General features: G+C 44.8%; 1 protein-coding gene across 2 annotated transcripts in view; it reads right to left on the reverse strand.

Annotated features, from left to right (window-relative positions):
• Nucleotides 1-18,221, reverse strand: part of SERGEF (secretion regulating guanine nucleotide exchange factor) — a 224,815-nt gene extending 206,594 nt beyond the window's left edge. For both annotated transcript variants that reach the window (XR_009532975.1, XM_060103763.1), the window contains exons 1-6: nucleotides 18,148-18,221; nucleotides 14,499-14,634; nucleotides 13,152-13,307; nucleotides 12,085-12,179; nucleotides 7,560-7,620; nucleotides 2,363-2,476 (exon numbers count right to left, since the gene is read on the reverse strand). Coding sequence is in view for 1 of the 2 variants with exons in the window: in XM_060103763.1 (XP_059959746.1) it covers nucleotides 2,363-2,476; nucleotides 7,560-7,620; nucleotides 12,085-12,179; nucleotides 13,152-13,307; nucleotides 14,499-14,634; nucleotides 18,148-18,207 (622 nt within the window). In the remaining variant the exon portion in view is untranslated. The remainder of the gene's footprint in view (nucleotides 1-2,362; nucleotides 2,477-7,559; nucleotides 7,621-12,084; nucleotides 12,180-13,151; nucleotides 13,308-14,498; nucleotides 14,635-18,147) is intronic.
• Nucleotides 18,222-20,729: the final 2,508 nt, after the last annotated feature.

The following is a 20,729-nucleotide window of genomic DNA, read 5'->3' on the forward strand; positions in this document are numbered from 1 at the left end:
GCAGACACTGAAACACAAGCCCAGGCCTCCTAACAACACACAGGCAGAGCTAGAATTTGAACTTGCCTCCCATATCCAAATCCAGCCCTTTTCCACCCGTAAATACACTGCCTTCAACAACAGTGTAAACCCTAATCAACTCGGCTCGATGCTGTGGTCACCTGGTCTGGCATGCAGAGAAATGGGAGTCTTATTCTATAACTCTTTCTTCTTACACTTCTCTTCAATTTACTAGTGTCTTAATAAAATTCCCCTCATGCCTTCAAGTATCCTGTGGAATGAGAAAGGGACAAAGAAGATGTTTCTGCCACTTTCACCAGAGAGGAAGCACTGGTCTCCTAGTGGCCGGGTCGGGAGAGGACATCCAGGGTTCCAGCTCCAGAACCAATGAGGTGAAGAGGGAACAACGAAAAGTGAAAGACTTTGAGGGCAGGAAGCTGGTATCTTCTCTAACATCTCATCAGAAAATTCCCCCAAATTAACTCTGAATCTAAGCTGGGCCCCAAGCAGAACCCAACCAGGTCATTTAAATCAAATCAAATAAAAACACTTCTGATTCCTTTTAGATACAAAACCTGTGCTAAAACAGACAGTAGACATAATCCCTACCCTTAAAAAGCTTATCATCTTTGGCATTTGGGAAAACATGTAAACAACTCATAACAATACAATATGTTGTGCTATCCATGCACATAAAGAAAATGCGGACTTCCCTGGTGGCGCAGTGGTTAAGAATCTGCCTGCCAATGCAGGGGACACAGGTTTGATTCCCCGGTCTGGGGAAGATCCCACATGCCGCAGAGCTACTAAGCCTGTGTGTCACAACTACTGAGCCTGCACTCTAGAGCCCACGAGCCACAACTACTGAGCCCACGTGCCACAATTACTGAAGCTCGCACGCCTAGAGCCCGTGCTCCACAACAAGAGGGGCCACTGCAACGAGAAGTCTGCACACCACAACAAAGAGTAGCCCCTGCTCGCCGCAACTAGAGAAAGCCTGCGCACAGCAACGAAGACCCAACACAGCCATAAATAAATAAATTTATAAAAAATTTTAAAAAAAGAAAACGCAATGGAGGTGAGAAGAGGAAGAGTCTTTCCTGAGAAAACTGCAGCTGAGCTAGGACCTGAAAGATGATCAGGATTTTCCCAAGGGGAACAGGAAGGAAAAGGCATCCTGGGAAGAGGTAACAGTCTGCCCACAGGCACAGAGGAATAAGAACACAGCGCATGCCCAGGGAGCAGTTAATACCTTGGTGAGGCAGGAAAGATGTTTGGGAAGTATGAGTTTATATTACAAATGCCTTCAATGTGAAGTAGACTGTCCTGTGTCCAGTGGCCCCTTCTCCTTCTCTAAGAGAACCCTCCCCAACTCAACTCATGGGCTTCAGGGCGCTAACCTCACCCCCACAACAGGGGAAAGCCTCAAGGACTTAAGAGAATCAGAACGATCCCAACAACTTGTACGACACTCCGACTGCGGCTCACCCTTCCCTTTTCTCTCCCCACTTCCTACTGGCCTCAAAAATCCCTCCTTTGTTCTGAGCTAGAAGAGAGGAGAGGTTTCCTGACAGGTTTTTCCTACAGCTAACCCTCAGTAAACTGGGTCACAAAGTCAGAGCGAGAGAGGAAGAAGAGGAGGAGGTGGAGACATGGTGCTACAAACAGAGAGATAAAGGCCCACGAAGAGAGTGTAGAGCAGACAGAGAGAAAGAGACAGAGAAAGAAAGTCCTAGAGACCAGGAGTCCTGTGGGCAGCACCCTTCCTACCTATTCCTCATGTGCCCATGAAGGGAGATTTCCCTCAGGGAACGCTCCTAGCCCCTCTCTCCACATCCTCACCCACTCCTGCTTTCCTTTCGGGAGGAGCTGGGCAGGCAGGCACATTCCTTGTGGGTTCTCCCTCTGGGATGTGCCTGCCTGCAGAGGGCACCTCCTCCATGGTCTCAGCTGCACCATGAGCTTAGCAGGACTGAATGCATACAGCTGCTCCAGTGCCTGGTGGGTAAATTCAATCTGGGACTCAGAACCTGGAGGCTCACTATTGCTACATGTTATTTCCAAACACCTAAGCCATGTCTTCCAACCTAACTTGTAACAGCTCTAGAGCTACCATTTTGATTTCCACCCACCTGACTCACATCTACTTCTCAATGGGTTCCAAACTCTGGCAGCAAAGAGGGGTACTTTTACTGGGCCCACAAAAATCCCAGCAAATTAACAGACCAACCAACGGAGAGAGTTAAGACAGAGAGACCAAGAAATAGCAAAAGCAAACTCCATTTACCCATTTTCTGCATGCCTGTGTCTCCATTTCCAAACAAAGAATAAATACAGGATTCAGAAGAAGTAAGGACCTTACCTGTCACTATGCTTGGTTCCTTTGCTGTCAAAAACAGTGGGAGAGTCTGCCCAGGGCACAACCGCCGTCCAGATGATGCCAAACCAGTTCCCCACTGGAACACCGTGCCATTAGCTTCCCAGCGGAGCAGGAGAGAAAAAAGAAAATCTTTATCTGGATTAAGACCAGATTGCTCTTTGAACCTCAATGCCATGAAAGATTCCCAATTCATGCTCAGTTAACATGCATATTATGGAAAAGCTTATTGCCTCAAGAGGCCCTATGGCTGGTCATAGGGATTACCACCAAGTCAATCACAAATCCAATCTTCAGGGCAATCTAAGACCATCAAAGGAAATTCCAACATAGTAAAACTCCCTCCAGAAAGTTCTAGGACACTCCTCCAGAGTCAAATTACTGGAATGACATTTTTTTCATGATTAACCTGAAAGGACAACTGAGACTCCAGACCGAGCAGGAAAGAACCCTGAATCTTACCACGTCCATTCCTCCCATTTACTGCATGAGACACTGAGGCCCTGTAGAGGAGATGTGATTTGTCCGAGGTCATACGGGGAGCTAGTAGCAGAGAAAACACCAGGCCTTCACTCTCCTACAGCCAATGTAGTGTCTTTTCTACTACACCAAGATGAATTCAAAGAGTCCTAATCACCAAATAAATACGTATTTATGACTGCAAGATAGCTTCTTAATAGCCACTACTTCAATGGAATGGCCTTTTATTTCCATATTCACTGACTCTAATTCATGTACCCATGTTCTGAACCTCACACAAATGCAGAGATGAAATATTGTATATTTTGTCTACAGTCAGATGTGTGTAACTAGGATTCACTATCCAACAGCAACATTAAGGTACTGCTCCTCCAGAAGTATCCTATACCCAACGGTCCTTTAGGCTGTAAACAGACAAGCATGCTCTGTGAAATATAAGTGATGATGACTGAGCACAATGCGAGCAAAACACAGTATTGAAATAAAACAAAACTTACCATCTCTTCAACAAATAAATTGAAAGAGGATTAAAAAGAGAGGAAAAGGTACATAAAGATTAAAAGAGACTGGAGATGCCTGATAAAGGATTAATATTTAAAATATACAGTGATCTCCTAAAACTCAACAACAACAACAAAAATTCAAAAATGAGCAAAGGACTTGAAAAGACTTTTCTCCAAAGAAAATATACAAATGGCCAATAAGCACATAAAAAGATGCTCAACATCACTAATCATTAGGGAAATATAAATCAAAACTACAATGAGATGCCACTTTACACTCATTAGGATGACTACTATTAAAAAAAAGAAGAAGAAAATAACATGGGTTGGCAAGGATGTGAAGAAATCTGAAACCTTGTGACTACTGGTGGGAATGTAAAATGGAACAGCCACTATGGAAAACAGTACGGCAATTCCCCCCAAAATTAAAAATAGAATTACTATATGATCCAGCAATCCTACTTCTGGGTACATATCCTAAAGAACTGAAAGCAAGATCTCAAAGTGATATTTGTATACCCATGTTCATAGCAGTATTATTCACAATAGCTAAAATGTGGTCACAACCCAAATGTCTATCAAGAGAAGAATGGATAAGCAAAATGTGGTATACACATACAGTGGAATATCATTAAGTCTTAAAAAGGAAGGAAATTCTGACATTTGCTACAACATGAATAGACCTTGAGGATATTATGTTGAGTGAAATAAGCCACTAAAAGACAAAGACTGTATGATTCCACTTATATGAGGTACCTGTATGAGTGGCCAAAATCATGGAAATAGACAGTAGAATTGTGGTTGCCAGGGACTGGGAGAAGGGGGAATGGGGAGTTATTGTTTAATGGATATAGAGTTTCAGTTTTGCAAGATGAGAAAAGTTCTGGAGACAGATTTTGGTAATAGTTGCACAATAATGTGAATGTACTTAATTCCACTCATCTGTACATGTAAAAATGGGTAAGATGATAAATTTTATGTGTATTTTATCACAGTAAAAAACTAAAAGGAATAAATAAACATTAAAAGAGAGAGAAAGAGACTTGAGATACATATCAACCAATTGCAATGCTAAACCTAATTTGGATCCTGATTCAAACAAACCATAAAAAATAGTTTTGAGATAATCAGGGAAATTTAAATACTGACTAGATGCTTGATGAAATTACAGAATTACTGATAATTTTTTGTAGGTATGATGATGGTATTTTTTGGTAATGTTTTCAGAAAAATTCCTTATCTTTTAGAGATGTGGGAAGAAATATTTACAGATTAAATGGGGGAGGGGAGAACTTACAATTAAATTAATCAAACACATAACGGGAACTGTGCTCCTTTGTTAACTGGACAAAAATTTACACATAAGACTAGCAATCACAAAATGTTGGTAGGAAAGGGGCAAGGAAACCAATGACAGGCAATTCTTTGGTCCTTCTAATTTCTAAGAGAAGAAGCTGCTTATAAAAGCGTAATCAGGGCTTCCCTGGTGGCGCAGTGGTTGAGAGTCCGCCTGCCGATGCAGGGGATACGGGTTCGTGCCCCGGTCTGGGAAGATCCCACATGCCGCGGAGAGGCTGGGCCCGTGAGCCATGGCCGCTGGGCCTGTGCGTCCGGAGCCTGTGCTCCGCAATGGGGGAGGCCACAACAGTGAGAGGCCCGCGTACAGCAAAAAAAAAAAAAAAAAAAAAAAAGCGTAATCACTACCATACAACTCAGTAATCACACTCCTGGGCATTTATCCCAGAGAAATGAAAATTTATGTTCACATAAAAACTTGACCACAAATGATTATAGCTTTATTCTTTTTTTTTTTTTTTTTTCTGTACGCGGGCCTCTCACTGCTGTGGCCTCTCCCGTTGCGGAGCACAGGCTCCGGACACACAGGCTCCGCGGCCATGGCTCGCGGGCCCAGCCGCTCCGCGGCATGTGGGATCTTCCGGGATCGGGGCACGAACCCGTGTCCCCTGCATCGGCAGGCGGACTCTTAACCACTGCGCCACCAGGGAAGCCCTATAGCTTTATTCTTAATAGCTAAAAAACAAAAACAACCAAATGTCCTTCAATGGGTGACTGGTTAAACAAACGGTCGTTGTTATAGACTGAATTGTGTTCCCCGTAAATTCATATATTTAAGTCCTAAACTCCAGTGTAACTGTATTTGGAGATAGGGCCTATAGGAGGTGATAAAAGTTAAATGGGTCATAATAGTGAGGCCTTAATCTGACAGAACTGGTGTCCTTTTAAAAAGAGGAAGAGGGCTTCCCTGGTGGCGCAGTGGTTGAGAGTCTGCCTGCCAATGCAGGGGACACAGGTTCGAGCCCTGGTCTGGGAGGCTCCCACATGCCGCGGAGCAACTGGGCCCGTGAGCCACAACTACTGAGCCTGCGCGTCTGGAGCCTGTGCTCCGCAACAAGAGAGGCCGCGATAGTGAGAGGCCCGGGCACTGTGATGAAGAGTGGCCCCCACTTGCCACAACTAGAGAAAGCCCTCGCACAGAAACGAAGACCCAACACAGCCCAAAATAAAAATAAATAAATAAATAAAACCAGAGAGAACATTTCCCGGTTTTAAAAAAAAATAAAATAAAAAGAGGAAGAGACACTGGAGATCTCTCTCTCTTTCCATGCGTGCGTAGAGGGAAAACTATGTGAAGAGACAGCAAGAAGGCAGCATCTACAAGCCAGGAAGAGAAGCCTCACTAGAAACCAACCCTCATGGTATCTTGGTCTTGGGCTTCTAGCCTCCTGAACTGTGAGAAAATAAATTCCTGTTGTTTAAGCCACCCACTCTGTGGTGTTTTGTTATGGCAGCCCTAGCAAACTAATACAGTGGTACCTCTATACCATGGAATGTTACTTAGTAATAAAAAGGAACAAATTATTCATACTCCCAACTTGGATGAATCTCCAGGGAATCATGCTGAGCAAAAAAAGCCAACCCCCAAAGGCTAAATACTGTATGATACCATTTATATAACATTCTTAAAATGACAACATTACTGTGGGAGAGCAAAAGAGCTAAGGGGTGAGAGTAGGTAGGAAGTGGGTGCAGCTACAAAAGAGCCATAAGAGGGATCCTTGTGATGGAACTGTTCTGTATCCTGACTGTGTCAAGACATCCTGGTTGTGCTATTACACTACAGTTTCACAAGATGTTACCACTGAGAGAAACGGGCAAAGAGTGAGTGTGATCTATTTCATTTCTTACAACTGCACGTGAATCTACAATTACCTTAAAATAAAAAGTTTAGTTTTTCAAAAAGTATAATCACACTAAGCCCCAAGTGACCACCAGCACCATGATGCACCGGATTCTTCCTCGCCTCCACTCTTCTCCCCATTCCACAACTGGACTCACCAACGCTTGAGCCTCGGCTGCCATAGCCAGTTTGGGCTGTCCTTCAGCCCAAAGAAGTGGGAACGGAAAGCAGAAAAATGAGCAAGAGAGAAAAAAGGGTCACTGCCTCCTCCGCTTTCCACCCTCAACCTCACACACGCTGTCAGCCCTATGTGCATCACCCTCTCATGGTACAGGAGACAAGCTCACTTGAAGCATTTAAATTAATAAACATTTACATCCACTAGGAAAGCAATGCAGTTTATGGCAAAGAATGTGGGTCTTGGAATCCAGCCCATCGTAGACTCTGATCCCAGCTCACCTTTTATTTCCTAACTCCCTGTGTAACTGTAGACAAACACTTTAGCCTCTCTGGACCTCAGTTTCTTCATATGTAAGAGGTACAAACTACCATGTATAAAATAAATAAGCTATAAGAATATATTGTACAGGGAATATGGCCAATATTTTCTAACAACTATAAATGGAGTATAATCTTTAAAAATTGTGAATCACTATGTTGTACACCTAAAACTTAACATAATATTGTAAATCAACTATACCTCAATACAAAAAAATTTTAACTCACATCACTGCGTGCCTGTGAGGATTAAATGAGGTACTAACTAAATCAAGAGAACCTGGCACCATGCCTAAGAACATAACAAAGAGCTAGACAACTTCATTTCCTTCCTCCCTACCTGCTAAAGGCTTTCCCACATGACTTCTGCCTTATGTCCCCTCCTTTTAATCAGACTGCAGCACAGCAGGACACTCTGAATTACTCCTTAAAGTTTATTTCTTCCAAAGCTCAGTGTCTCCGTATTACATGCTTATCAAGAAAATAAAAGCAAAATGATCACCTGTTGCAGCTAAAGCATGCCTCAGTCCAGCAGCAATACTAACAACCTTCTCTCTCAGGAGCTGTCAAAACAAAGAAAAGGACGGCAATCTCAGAATTATCCATCTACAAAATTTTATGTAATTTATGCCCAAACACAACACAGCATGATCCTCATTATGTGTCTGATTGGTTTGGAGCTCCCAATTCCCAGCAATTCCACTCATAAATGCCTCTGTATGTATCCCTAAAAGGCAAAATCTTTTTAAAATACCATATTACAATGCCACTCAGGGCTAGGAGGCACCTGCAAGGTCATCCAGTCCAGGGGTTGGCAAACATTTTCTGTAAAGGGCCTGATAGTAAATATTTTAGATTTTGCAGGTCACATGGTTTCTGTCACACTACTCAACTCTGCCATTGTAACATAAAAGCAACATACACAATAAATATATGAATGGGCATGGCTGTGTTCCAATAAAACTTTATTTACCAAGCTGACCGCTTATCTAGTCTAATCCCCATTCAATGATAGAAACCTATCTACAACACCCCACCAAGTGGTCATACAACCCCTGTCAAATACCTACTTCCAGTGACATGGGCTCACCACCTCCCCAGGTGCCTGCTCATCTTTGCACGGTTCCATCTGTCTCCTTAGGTGGAACCAGACCTATCTGCCTACTGCTTCTGACAAGGCTTCCCAAACATTTGAAGACAGTTGTCATGTCCTAAGACACCTTGTGGTCCCCAAATTCTTTAAGACTCTGCCCTTCAAGATGTGCAGCTTAATTCCCCTCCCTTTCACTGCAGGCTGGACTTAGTGACTTGCTTCTAATGAATAGGATAAGGAAGTGATAAGTGGCTCCAAGATTAGCTGATGAAAGGCACTGAGCCTTCTTGTTTGACCAGTCTGCCTCTCTCTCTCTCTCTCTCTCTCTCTCTCATCACTCTTCGGGGAAGTCAGACACCATGTCTAAACAGTCTTATAGAGAGGCCCATATGGCAAGGAACTAAAGCCTCCTGTCCATGAGGGAGCATGGAAGTGGAACCAGCCCAGCTGAGCCTCCAGCAGACCTCGTGCAGCCTGGCTGACATCTCGACTGCAAAGTCATGAGACCAGCTAAGCTGTCCCCAGATTCCTGACCCTCCAAAACTGTGAGATAATAAATGCTTGTTGCTTTAAGCTGCTGAATTTTGGGGTAACTTATAACACAGCTATAGATAACTAATACACATCTCTTCTTTAGGAAAAACATCCCCAATTCCATCAGCCATCACCTAGTTTCAAATTCCCTCCCCCTGTTGGTTTCTCTCTTCTATGCTCTGGTTACTCAAGTCTCTCTCTCTTAAGGGACTGTATATGCACCAATCACAGCCCCTATGGGACTTTACCGTATTTGCTTATTTACAGATCCACAGTGTCTTTCTAAACTTTAAGAGTCCTCAAGGGCAGGGTCTGAGTCTTATTCACCTCAGTGCCCAGGGCCTAAGAACCAAACCCACACCAGGACACAACATCCTAGATGCAGTGTGACCAGCACAAAGAAGGACAGAGCTCTGGCCTCCCTTCTTCTGGAGACTATATTTCTATCAATTCAGCCCACAATCACATTAGCTTTGGGGAAGAACAAATCTTACTGCTCATACAATTTGAATATACCACCCTTAAATTTTTTTTCTTTTAATTTTTTTTTTCCTTTTCAAAGCTAACTGAAGGGCTTTATATGCGGAGTCACTCTCTTCAAACCAACTTACCTCAATTCCTTCTTCTCCATCCCCACTACTGCTGCTTTCGTGTGGGGCAGGATCATCTCTCATCTGGATTATTAGCAAGAGTTTTCTGAGTAATCTTCCTTCAATCCACCTCCCACACTATGCCATGTGGCCCCTCTCTAACTCACTGTTCTTACCATTTATCAGACACTACCTCCCTGCCTGCTCGATCCCTACTGGCACTTCTACCACTTCCTTATATTCCAATCATACTAAACTGCTTTCAGTATCCCAAGCCCTCCTGTTTTATGCTCGATACCCTAGTTCACAAAGTTCCTTCTGTTTGTAATGTGCTTCTTTTGTACCTACTCTGCACATCTTCCTATCCCAAGCCAGGGAAATTTCTACTCAACTTTCAAGATTCAGCGTAAGTCTGTTCTCACCCCACCTTCCCCTAGAAAGAGTTCAGTACTCCCTTTCGAGGCTATACATGCATCTATCATAGTTCTAACATGGTAATGCATCTAGGTATTTCTGTATCTAACATGTACTACTAAACTATAGGCCCTCGAATGCTAGGATTGGGTCTTACTCACCTTTGTCCCCCCTGCCTAAATACAGCACCTACACACAATAGCTGCTATTAAACAAATGAATGAATTTCTCTTATACTTCACTTTGGCACATTCCTCCCATCGTTCTATAAGATACAGTGTGTCAAAATGTTTTTACCTTCTGATTCTGTCATCCAACATATTTTAACCATTGCTCCTCTCTGTCTTCTTTAACCATGTGACTTACGCTAAATTAATTATAACTTATACATAGGTTCTTAAAAAGCTACCTGTTTGCAACTAGAAGCTGTAACACTTCTTACAACAGGGACTACAGAGTCTAGACTTCCATGCATACCATGTGCTACAGACTCAGAGTCTGTGTTCTTAGGAAATTCATGTTGAGACCTAATCCCCAACACATAATAGTATTTGGAGGTGGGTCCTTTGGAAGGTGAGTAGGTCATGAGAGCGGAGCCCTTATGAATGGGATTAATGCCCTTATAAAAGAGACCCCAGAGAGAGCCTTTCCCCTTCTGGTGGCATGTAAGGACACAGCAGAAAGATGGCTGTCTATGAACCAGAAAGTGAGCCCTCACCAAATATCAAATATGCCGGTGCCTTGATTTTGGACTTCCCACCCTCTGGAGCTGTGAAAATTAAATGTTTGCTGTTTAAGCCACCCAGTCTATAATATTTTTGTTAGAATGGCCCAAACCATGTCCCCAAATAATACCCCACAATACCAGCAATTAGAATTCAGCAAAGTGACAGGAGCAGACCTAAGCTCTCTCCAGTGAAAACAGATCTCCCACTCTTAGTCACTGTTTAAGGAAATTAGATATGAGTGGAGCAGCTTAGGTGGTGAAACTCATTTTAGATTCCAGCATAATTCCTCTAAAAGCTTGCTTACAATATAATCTTCACAAAAATGTGTACATTTTAAGTATGATGCAGTGAAAAGAGCTCTGAACTAAAACCAGGAGTCCTATCTAACACTTGTGCTGTCCAATATGGTAGCCTCTAACTACACATGGCTGTTGAACGCTTGAAATGTGACTAGACTGAATTGAGATATACTCTAAGTAAAACATGTACACCAGAAAAAGTCTTCATATAAATGAAAGAATATAAAATATCTCATTAATAAAGTTTTATATTGGTGACATATAAAATGAAATAATAATAGTTTGGCTACATTAGAGTAGTTTAAAAGTTGTTAAAATTAATTTTACCATGTCATACCATGACTCGGGTGAAACTTAAAAACATCATGTGAAGTAAAAGAAGCCATCCACAAAAGGCTACATATTGTATGATTCCATTTATGTGAAATGCCCAGAATAGGCAAAGCCACAGATACAGATTAGCAGTCATCAGGGGCTGGTGGGAGGGGAAAATGGGAGTTAACTGCTATTGTGTACGCAGTTTCTTTTGTGATAATGAAAATGGTCTAAAATTAGATGATGGTGGTAGCTGCACATCTCTGTGAGTATACTAAAAACCACTGAAACACACATTTTTTTTTTTTTTCTTTTTGCAGTATGCGGGCCTCTCACTGTTGTGGCCTCTCCCGTTGCGGAGCACAGGCTCCGGATGCGCAGGCCCAGCGGCCATGGCTCACGGGCCCAGCCGCTCCGCGGCATATGGGATCCTCCCAGACCGGGGCACGAACCCGTATCCCCTGCATCGGCAGGCGGACTCTTAACCACTGCGCCACCAGGGAGGCCCGAAACACACATTTTTAAAGGGTAAATTTTATGGTATATGACTTATATCTCAATAAAGCTGTTATTTTAAAAATTAATTTCACCTTTTTTTTTTTTACTTTTTTAAATGGCACTGCTAGACACTTTTAAGTTACATATGTGGCTCACGTGACATTCCCACTGGACAGTGCGGGGCTATGCCATCTGCCTCACTTAGTGTCTTTAGGTGAGTCAATTCCCACTGGACCTGTTTCTAACACAGTTTCCACTATGACGACTTTTAGAACTGTAAAATGTCATTAATGTCATTATAAGATATATTACTTTATTGTTTTATTTCACAAAAAATTATAACATGTATGAGAGCTAACAGAGGCTTTTCACTCACAACATCCACCCCTCCAACCTAATTTTTCCCAGGAGAACCTGAGTTTTTCAACTTAAATTCTAACTACCCCATGGGTTTTCGGGGACCCAGCCAGTCTTTTAGTCCAGGGAGGGATAACTGTGATACCTGGAGACACTTTCACAGTACACAGGCAAGCTCAATATTAGCGGCTGTCCTTACCTCAATGGCCTGGGGGACCGCACATCTTCGAGGCCCATGAGGAACTCCTAATTGGCCAAAGGAATTGGATCCACATGAGAGAACTTGACCATTTTCTGCAAAATACAAATACTTGAATTGCAAATCTAAGAAGTAAGACATCCGTGACCAGTGGGTAAATGCTGAAGGATGAGAAGAGCAAAAGGAATGAGAGGAGTGAGTGGGGCCCTGGGCTCCAGCACATTCAGTCCATACTCCCTGCTCTGTCCCCCTAGAAACAAAAACAGTGGGCACTGGGCTAAGCGTTTTACACAGACTATCCACTACACCACCTAATTAATGACAAGTTAGCTGCGGAGAATGCTTAGCCATGTGCCTAGTGTTGGGATGGAGGATACTTATCTCCCACTTTTCATATTTCCATGAGATGGAATTTCCATAATTTTAATATACTCCAGGCCTTTCTCCCTGCCCTTCCCCATGCTCACTGCTTTCTAGGGGAGGATGGGTAACCTAGCCAGTTGGTGAGTTTGGGAGAAGGAACAGGACAGTATGGCTTGGCACCTTCCTCTCAGGCACTCTGGGCTGACACATAGTAAGGGTTTCCCCTACGGGTGAGGCCTAGAGTTTGGGGAGTGGGTTTGGATCAGAGGAGTATTAGCAGAACCTCTTGGCCTGACAATTAACCTTACCCTCCAATTTAGCCTTTATCAGTAAAAAGCTGATAATTTGATCTCTACCTGTCTGACTGCTCTGTGCTTGTCTCACAATTGATCCCAAACGTAAGCAAGAAACAGAGTGTTACCTCCTGACTCCCTACAACTCTGACACAGGCCCACACTAAGTACTTCATAAATGAGAGCTATTGTTTAGATTCTAATAATTACAGTCCAGATTTTCCAGCCCTATCTCCTTACTGTTAAAACCTTCCTTGCAAAATGCACCCTGCAACTTTCCTTGACAACCAGAGAGAACACTTGTGTGTGTTTTTAAATACAAAGAGGATTTCATTTAATCAGGGCCCACCATCATGCTCTTCTCACCCAAAGCCTTTGTGGTGATAAAGATTTACCTAGGAGTGCACTCACCTGTAAGTATAATGGTAAAATCCCAGCCACAGGCCACCTGTTGGATGGGACATCCAAGGAGGGATTTGCAGGGGGTAAAGTACAGGACATCCTCGGTGTGACCAAGCCCCAGTTGCCCATCTTTGTTCAGGCCACAGACAAAAAGGCTTCCTTCATCTGCAAAATATAAAGGTTTCGGTGGTAGTGTGCACAGGGGAAATTACAACTGCTAAGATGAGCAAAAGGATTTCATTAATTATTTGGAGTCATGGACCCACTAACTTTTTTCCCACCCAAGTTAATAAGCCAGGCATGCTAATGTGCTCCGGACCAAATGGCACAAGTCCAAGGGGCTCCAATCTAACATCTAAATGGAAACTCCAAGTCCTACAGCAGTGGCCAATCAATTACCAAACTGAGCATCTACTGTAACAGTAAAAGCCAACGTTTATTCAGGACACAGAATGTGCCAAGTACTCTTCTGAGGGCCTCAGGCGTGGGGCTGACTTACCCTTGAGGCACAGTGCCTGGGGCCCACCATTCTTGTAGAAGCCCACAAAAATGTTTTAATCTAATTTTTTAATAAAAAATATATGTAATAGGAACATATAATACTAAATCTAGCCTGGATTATATTCATCTTTATGTCAGTGCAGCTGTAAACATAATTTTAAATATTTCTTTATGGAAGGAGGTGTCCACAAAGGCGAAAGTGTCAAGGACTCATGAAAGTCATAATGCAGCCCTGTTAACTCATTGGTTCTCATCATTATTATCCCCATGTAACAGAGAGGCAACTGTGGCACAGAGAAATTAAGTAAGTTGCCCAAGGCCACACAGTTAACAATTAAGAGAACCAGGATTTAAACCCACATGGTTTGATTCCAGAGTTCATGTTCTTAACCAGGATGCAATATGCCCTCCTTTGCAGTATTATAGTGCTTGTAGTACTTATTAAGTACTATCCTAGGTACTCTGAAGGAAGATTATGGAAAATATAAAATTCTTGCTCTCAAGGAATATTTAACTTAACTGCCAACTTCTAACTCATATATGAAAGTTAAATATCAATCTATGGTATAAAATGTAATATATGTTGCAACTCGGCCACTACTTGTCTTGTAACCTTAAGCAGTTTTCCTCTCTGAGCCTCATTTGGAGAGCGGGCGAGGGGAAAAGAGGGGTGGCCTTGATCTCTGAAATCCTTTCAGCTCTGATAATCTGCCATTCTCTGATGGTAACGTGATTCCTTCACAAAAAAAGCTGTCCTCTGCAAAATACAAAAGGCTGAAAGATAGTAATATAACACCCTAGGGGAGAATGTCTAAGTAAGAAAATGAGAGGTGATATATTCTTGAAGGAAGTTACCTGTGACAACAGCAGAGTGGCCCCCTCCTCCCGTGATCCTCTTGACACATCCAGGATTACAGAAGTCACTCAGCTGCTGGGGCAAAAGCACATCTTCCTTGTGGCCAAGGCCAAGTTGCCCATAGCTATTTGCACCCTAGGGATAAAATAAGCCAAGGACGAAAAACTATGGGAACCCCAACCGTCAATTTGAATTTACCTGTCCCTATCTTTCTCACCCTCACGCTCCTCTCAGAGATTATAATAGATGAGATTTCATAGACTCATTCTTAAGAAGTTGTTATGTGCAACCCACACTTGGACAGTGGCCCCATCCCCAGAAGACCACGATTTCCATGTGAGAGGAGCTCTCAGCATCCACAGCTCATCCAGTGATACTCTTCCCCTTCCCCTTCCAATGCCCCAGCCTACATGTGTTGCCTTTAGGGGACAGCATAGGAGTTCCTTCTGATCAAAGGTAATTATCTAGGGAAGCTACGGAAAGAAATAATCAAGAAAAATAGGAACGAAGTGGGTGGGAAATACGCTAGGACTAGTTCTTGTCCCTTCTCCCTACACCCTCACTGGGAAAACTGGCAATGACTTTCTGGAATCAAAGTTAGCTGAGGATTTTGTGCCCTCAAGCAGGGCACACCATTGTTATTTCATTTGAAAGAGGTGAAAGAGGTTGGCAACGATCTCTAAGGGCCTTTCCAAGTACAATGTTTTGTTACTGTAAGATTCACGTGGTGAGAGTCCTCTAAGGAAACAGATTTCCCCTTGATGGGCAATATGTCTGTTGTCGTTATTATATGATAAAGGTCCAGAATCCCTAATCTGGAACCCTTGCAGCCAGATGTACTTCAGACTCAGAATTTTATAGACTTTAGAAAAGTAATACAGTATATAAATCATATACACTGCTGCAAGGTCTGGGAGCAGCACCCCATAAGTAAAACAGTATTATTTCTGCAGTAAACAGTACAAATACTGTTAGTGGGCAAAGACTATAAACAGCCTCATGTCAAACAGCCTCATGTCAGGCCAGTTCTGGGTTTACAGAGCTTTTTGTATTCAAAATTGAAGATAAGGGATTACGGACCCGCAGGGAAAATCTTATTAAGATTTTGGAAATCCTTATAATTTCTCCAACCACCGACTGCTGGTTGGTTCTTGAGTAGTAAAACTTTTAAAATGTGTTTGTTTTTGAAGACACCTGAATGAAAAAAAGTGATTTAAAATAACTACCAAAAAATGCATACATATATACAAACTCCTGCCCCTTGTGGTCTATTGCACAGCCATCCTGGGCTGCAAGGACTCCATGCTGGATGAGGGAGCCATGCAGGGACACAGGTCCCAGAGGCCCTCAGGGCAATATTAGCAACCAACTACTGAGTGCTTCTCTGTGTGCTGGGCATTCCCCTTTAATTCTCACAGGGTGGGGGGCATTATCATTCATTTCACAGATGAAGAAACTAAGGCTCAGAGAGTTAAGTAACTCCATGATGGCAGGAGCTTTGTTCTGCTCACTGCTATTTCCCCCGCATCTGAAATGGTGCTGGCCCAAAGAAGGTGTGCATATATTTTACAGTGAATTAATGTAAGACCCTATGAGTCCCTCAGGAAAGAGCAAATGAAAGACTTGCACGGTGTGAAGTGGAAAGCATGTGCAGAGGATTTCTCTGTTAGCCATGAGATCTCCATGGCTGCCCCATTACCAGGGCTACAGGTTGCTGAGCCAGCATTATGACATTCAAACAATGGCACTACATTTTTGTAATGCAGCAAGAGGCTCTAAATCCATGATAAAGCAAAACAAAAGGAAATTTTAATACAATCTATTACAGCTGTATTTGCCTTCCTTACAAACACTCCAGACATAAGAAACACACACACACACACACACACACACCCAAAAAGGTAAATCCCCTTGTTATGAACTGAATTGTGTTCCGCTGAAATTCATTTGTTGAAACCCTAACGTCCAGTACCTCAGACTGTGACTGTTTTTGGAGATACGGCCTTTAAAAAGGTAGTTAAGCTTCCATGAGGTCATAAGGATGGGACCCTAATCCAATATGACTGGTATCCTTATAAGAAGAAACACATGAATGCTCCCACCCACAGAAAAAGCCACATGAGGACACAGCAAGAAGGAGGCCATCTATAAGCCAAAGAGGCCCCAGATGAAACTAAACCTGCTGACACCTTGATCTTGGACTTCTACCCTCCAGAACTGCGAGAAAATAAATTTCCATTATTTGAGCCTCCCAGTCTGTGGTATTTTGTTATGGCAGCGCTAGCAAACTAATACACCCCTCCACACAGATAATGCAGCAGGAAGAAAATACCAGCAAGCCTCCAAGCACAGCAACGAAGTTAGGTTCAACAGTATTTTTGCTTCAGTACTGACAAGGCCATATATGAAAGGCTTTTTCTGTCAGATGTTTCCTCTGTCTACACAGACCCCAGTCCCTGGCCTGGGATAAGCACCCACCCAGGCACACATTCAATCCCTAATTCCACCCCCAGCTCCAGTGCCACCCCAAAGACACAGCCAGACCACCTCAGGCCACACCACGCTCTCCCTTCTGCCGGTCTGCAGCAGTCTTGCACTCAATAAATGCTGCCTGGTACTGATAATTGCCATTTTGTAAATTAGTCTACACATACTGGTTTTAACAGCAGTAAAGGTCTTATTCTCTTCCCCCCACCGCCCCCAACACGAGAGCTGGAAGTCTTTCACTCTTTTGTTGTTCCCAAAAGGCCAGCACATAGCTCGGCACACAACAGGTACTCATTCATCCATTAGTCAACAAAAATGTACTGAGCACCTTACAATGTGCCAGGCACAAGCCAGGCACCATACAAGACATGCACGGCACCCACCCTCGTGACGCCTACATTCTGGCCAAGGAGACCGACATTAACAAGTTATACGTTTCATTACAAGCATGTGCTATGAAGAACTACAAGACACTATGTCTGTTTGTTCCCGTGCTTCTGGTTGGCTGCCTGCCACACACTCCTGTGCACAGACTCTCCTCTCTTCCAGCCACGACACATAAAGATGACCCTGTCTCTCAGTGCTCCCGTCAAACCGACACCAGCGCAGACTCCCACACCCCCCGTGCAGGCAAGACCCAGTCACAGCCAAGTATCGGTAACTATGCAGGGTCTCCGCCTTGTGCACGGCCCAGCACCGCCGGCCCCACACCAAAGGCTGCTCCGGCCAGGCTGGGGTGGGGATGGGGAAAGGCCTTCATCCTCCTGGCAATGGGAGGGTGAAGGGCACAGGTGGCCCCACAGGGCTCTGGGACGGGGAGATCCTCTCTCCACAGAGCCCTCCGCTTCGCCTCTCCCGGCGCTATCCGGGCCTGAAGTCTGTCGCGGACCCAGACGCTCTGTCCTGGAGGCAGGTTCTTCCCACTGCGCCGCAGCCCCTCCGGTCTGGACGCCACCAGCCAGAAGCCCCTAAGTCACCCCATGAAGACCCTTCCCTCCCCGCCCTCTCCTCCTCAGCCCCCAGGCCAGGATCCTCCAACCCGGAGCGCCTCTCGGACCTCGGCTGCCTGGCCCCAGGACCGCCCACGCCGAGGCCGGGCGCTCCCAGCGTCTGTGCGCCCCTCAGTCCCAGCGGCCGCGGCCCGGAGGCGGAGTCACGTACCCAGGCGAAGAGCGCGGCCGCAGCAGGGGCGGCTGCCGTGGCGCTCGGCTCGCGCTCCATGCTGGAACGCTCCGACGGCACTTCCGGGGGAGGGGGGGTGGCTGGCGCGGGGGCGGGCTCTCAGGGGGAGGGGCGGGCGCGGGGGAGGGATTGGAGGCAGGAGCCGGGCCAGCGCGGGGGCGGGGCGGGGGCGGGGCCCGCCGGGGGAGAGGCTTGCCAAGGGAGGGGCCGGCCTGGGGAGGGATTGGTGACTGGGGTGTGGGGCCGGCACTGGGAAGGGTCTGTGGTTGGAAGGGGGCCGCTCAGTGGGCGGGGCCGCGGACCGCTCCCTCTTGCGGCCGCTAACCTGGCGCCCGCGGGAGAGAATAAGTACCTCACGGAGCCGCCTCCCAGTCACCTAGTCCCGGCGCGCTCTGAGCGTCTCCGCCCGCGGCCTCCGGTCTCGCTGGGACGCTCTGCCTCTCTTTCCCTCCTCCCCTCGCACTCCTTATTTTGAGTAAAAATTCTATACGCGTGCACTACGCTCAACAGTTCACAAAGCTCCCTCAGGTTAGTGTCCCACGACAGCCCAGAATGGCTGACGGGACGGGGATTGCATCACCCTTTGATGGGGGAGAACTGAGCCTGGGAGCGGGTGGAAAGGGTCCTGACCCAGTGTCTTAGGGCGAACTGTCTTTGGGCCCGCTTTGGTGTGCAGTTTGCAAAATCGGAGGGAGCTTCCTGGTGGGCGAGTGTAGTGTCTTGCATCGTTGCCGTCGCCCTCAGCGCCTGGCACGGAGCGAGAACACACACCCCGACACAACTAAGGAGGCTGGTTCTCACTGATTCCTGCCGGGGCGGCCTTCTAACTCTCAGCGCTCCCAGCATGGCCCTGGCCTGGATTCCGATCATCGAGGTAATAACTTGGATAATAACTGGATAATTTTCACCCACCCAAAATTTTCATATAAAATGGCTTTTATCAGACGCCCTCATACACCACCGGTAGGAGCTAAATAAGCACAATTTTTCTGAAGGAAAATGTGGCAAAGCATATTAGGAATATGAAGATAGATACTTAGATATTTAGCTAGTAATTCCACTTCTATTCCTCTATCACAAGAAAAAAATGGAACTATGCACAAACCCTTAGACTGCAAGTTATTCATTATGGGGTTACATATGATAGTAAAGAACTTAGAAACTACCTTAAAAATCCAAAATCAGATTGATTAAATTATACAGCCATGCAATTGAATACTAGGCTGCCATTAAAAACATGTTCTGGAAGACAGTAAATAAGGGAAATATTCATGACATGTCATTAAAGTAAATATACCAATTTTACACACACACGCACACGCTGGGTGGTGGATTACAGGTCATTTTTATTTTCTTTTTTGTACTTTTTGTACATAACCCACATTTTCCAAGCCACACATTATCTTGTGGGTACAAATGGGGTCACATTAAAGAAGATAATCCATATTCAGTAGTTCTTGACCCTTCTACTGACACAAGCCTCCAGTACTCATCACCGTTTATGCCTGGAGGCCCTGAGAAGTGTCTCCCTGAGCTTTTACAGTCCTTCCCATTCTTTCACTCCACCCACTCCTTGGTGTTTCTGCCTTAAGACCGCTTAAGGGCAGCACCTAACCTTTACCTCTCCAGCCTGTGGCATCTTGAGAACAGGGAGGACCATGCTAATAAACATGCAAACTTCAGAAAGGCAAAGCAGCTCTTCATTCTCAAGAGAACTTGATGTGCAAAAACTATACTGTTTGCTGACTGTTTTATGAGTGGCCTTTTTTATTCTGACCATTCCTTTTAAGCATGTGTGATAGTGTAAAAATGGGACCCTTCCCATCTCCATTTTGGCTAGACCCTAAGGAATGAAGTACCAATACCTCCCACATAATAAAGTGAGGTACAAAACCACCAAAACAGAACTTGTGAACGAGGTATCTAGAAACCAGTGTATGACTTCCAGGCTATGAAAGGGGTTGGAGAGGCTGAGAGAGAATTCTGATAGGATGTGTGGCGGTAGTTATCAATGTGCTGTGAGTCTTGCCCATCTCGTGTCTAAGGAAAGGCATGCTTCAGCAGGGCCACTAAGAGAGCTTGGCATGTATCCCTCCAGATTGGGGCCGGGCAGGTTACTGTCCAGTTCGTGCTGAGAAATGTCCAATGGCTTGTGGCCAGATAACTGCTCTGAGAGTTCAGCAAAGAGATTGATGCTTTGGAGAGGTCTTTCATGCCCAGAGGTCTTTTATGTCTTTTTTAAGACAAAGAATGTCTGAGTATCTCCCATGTGAGTGTTTCCCAAGCATGAGCAAATTGGCCAGGGGATGGTTTTAGACCCAGTCCAAGGGAATTTCTGGAGAGCTGAAGGGACACACCCACAGGAGAGTTGACTACTAGATTCCTAGAGGCTGAGCGAGATGAATTCAACAGCCCAGTCAGAGAGGTATGTTTACCCACATCAAGAGATCCCAAGAAATAAGAAGCGGGAAGGTGTTTCAAAACACCCACAGAGAATGAGTCAGCATTAAATACTTACCAAGTACAGAAAGCACATATGCCAACTCACAACAGTATCAGAC

Source organism: Mesoplodon densirostris, chromosome 7 (assembly GCF_025265405.1).
Source record: "Mesoplodon densirostris isolate mMesDen1 chromosome 7, mMesDen1 primary haplotype, whole genome shotgun sequence".
Lineage (NCBI taxonomy): Eukaryota > Metazoa > Chordata > Mammalia > Artiodactyla > Ziphiidae > Mesoplodon > Mesoplodon densirostris.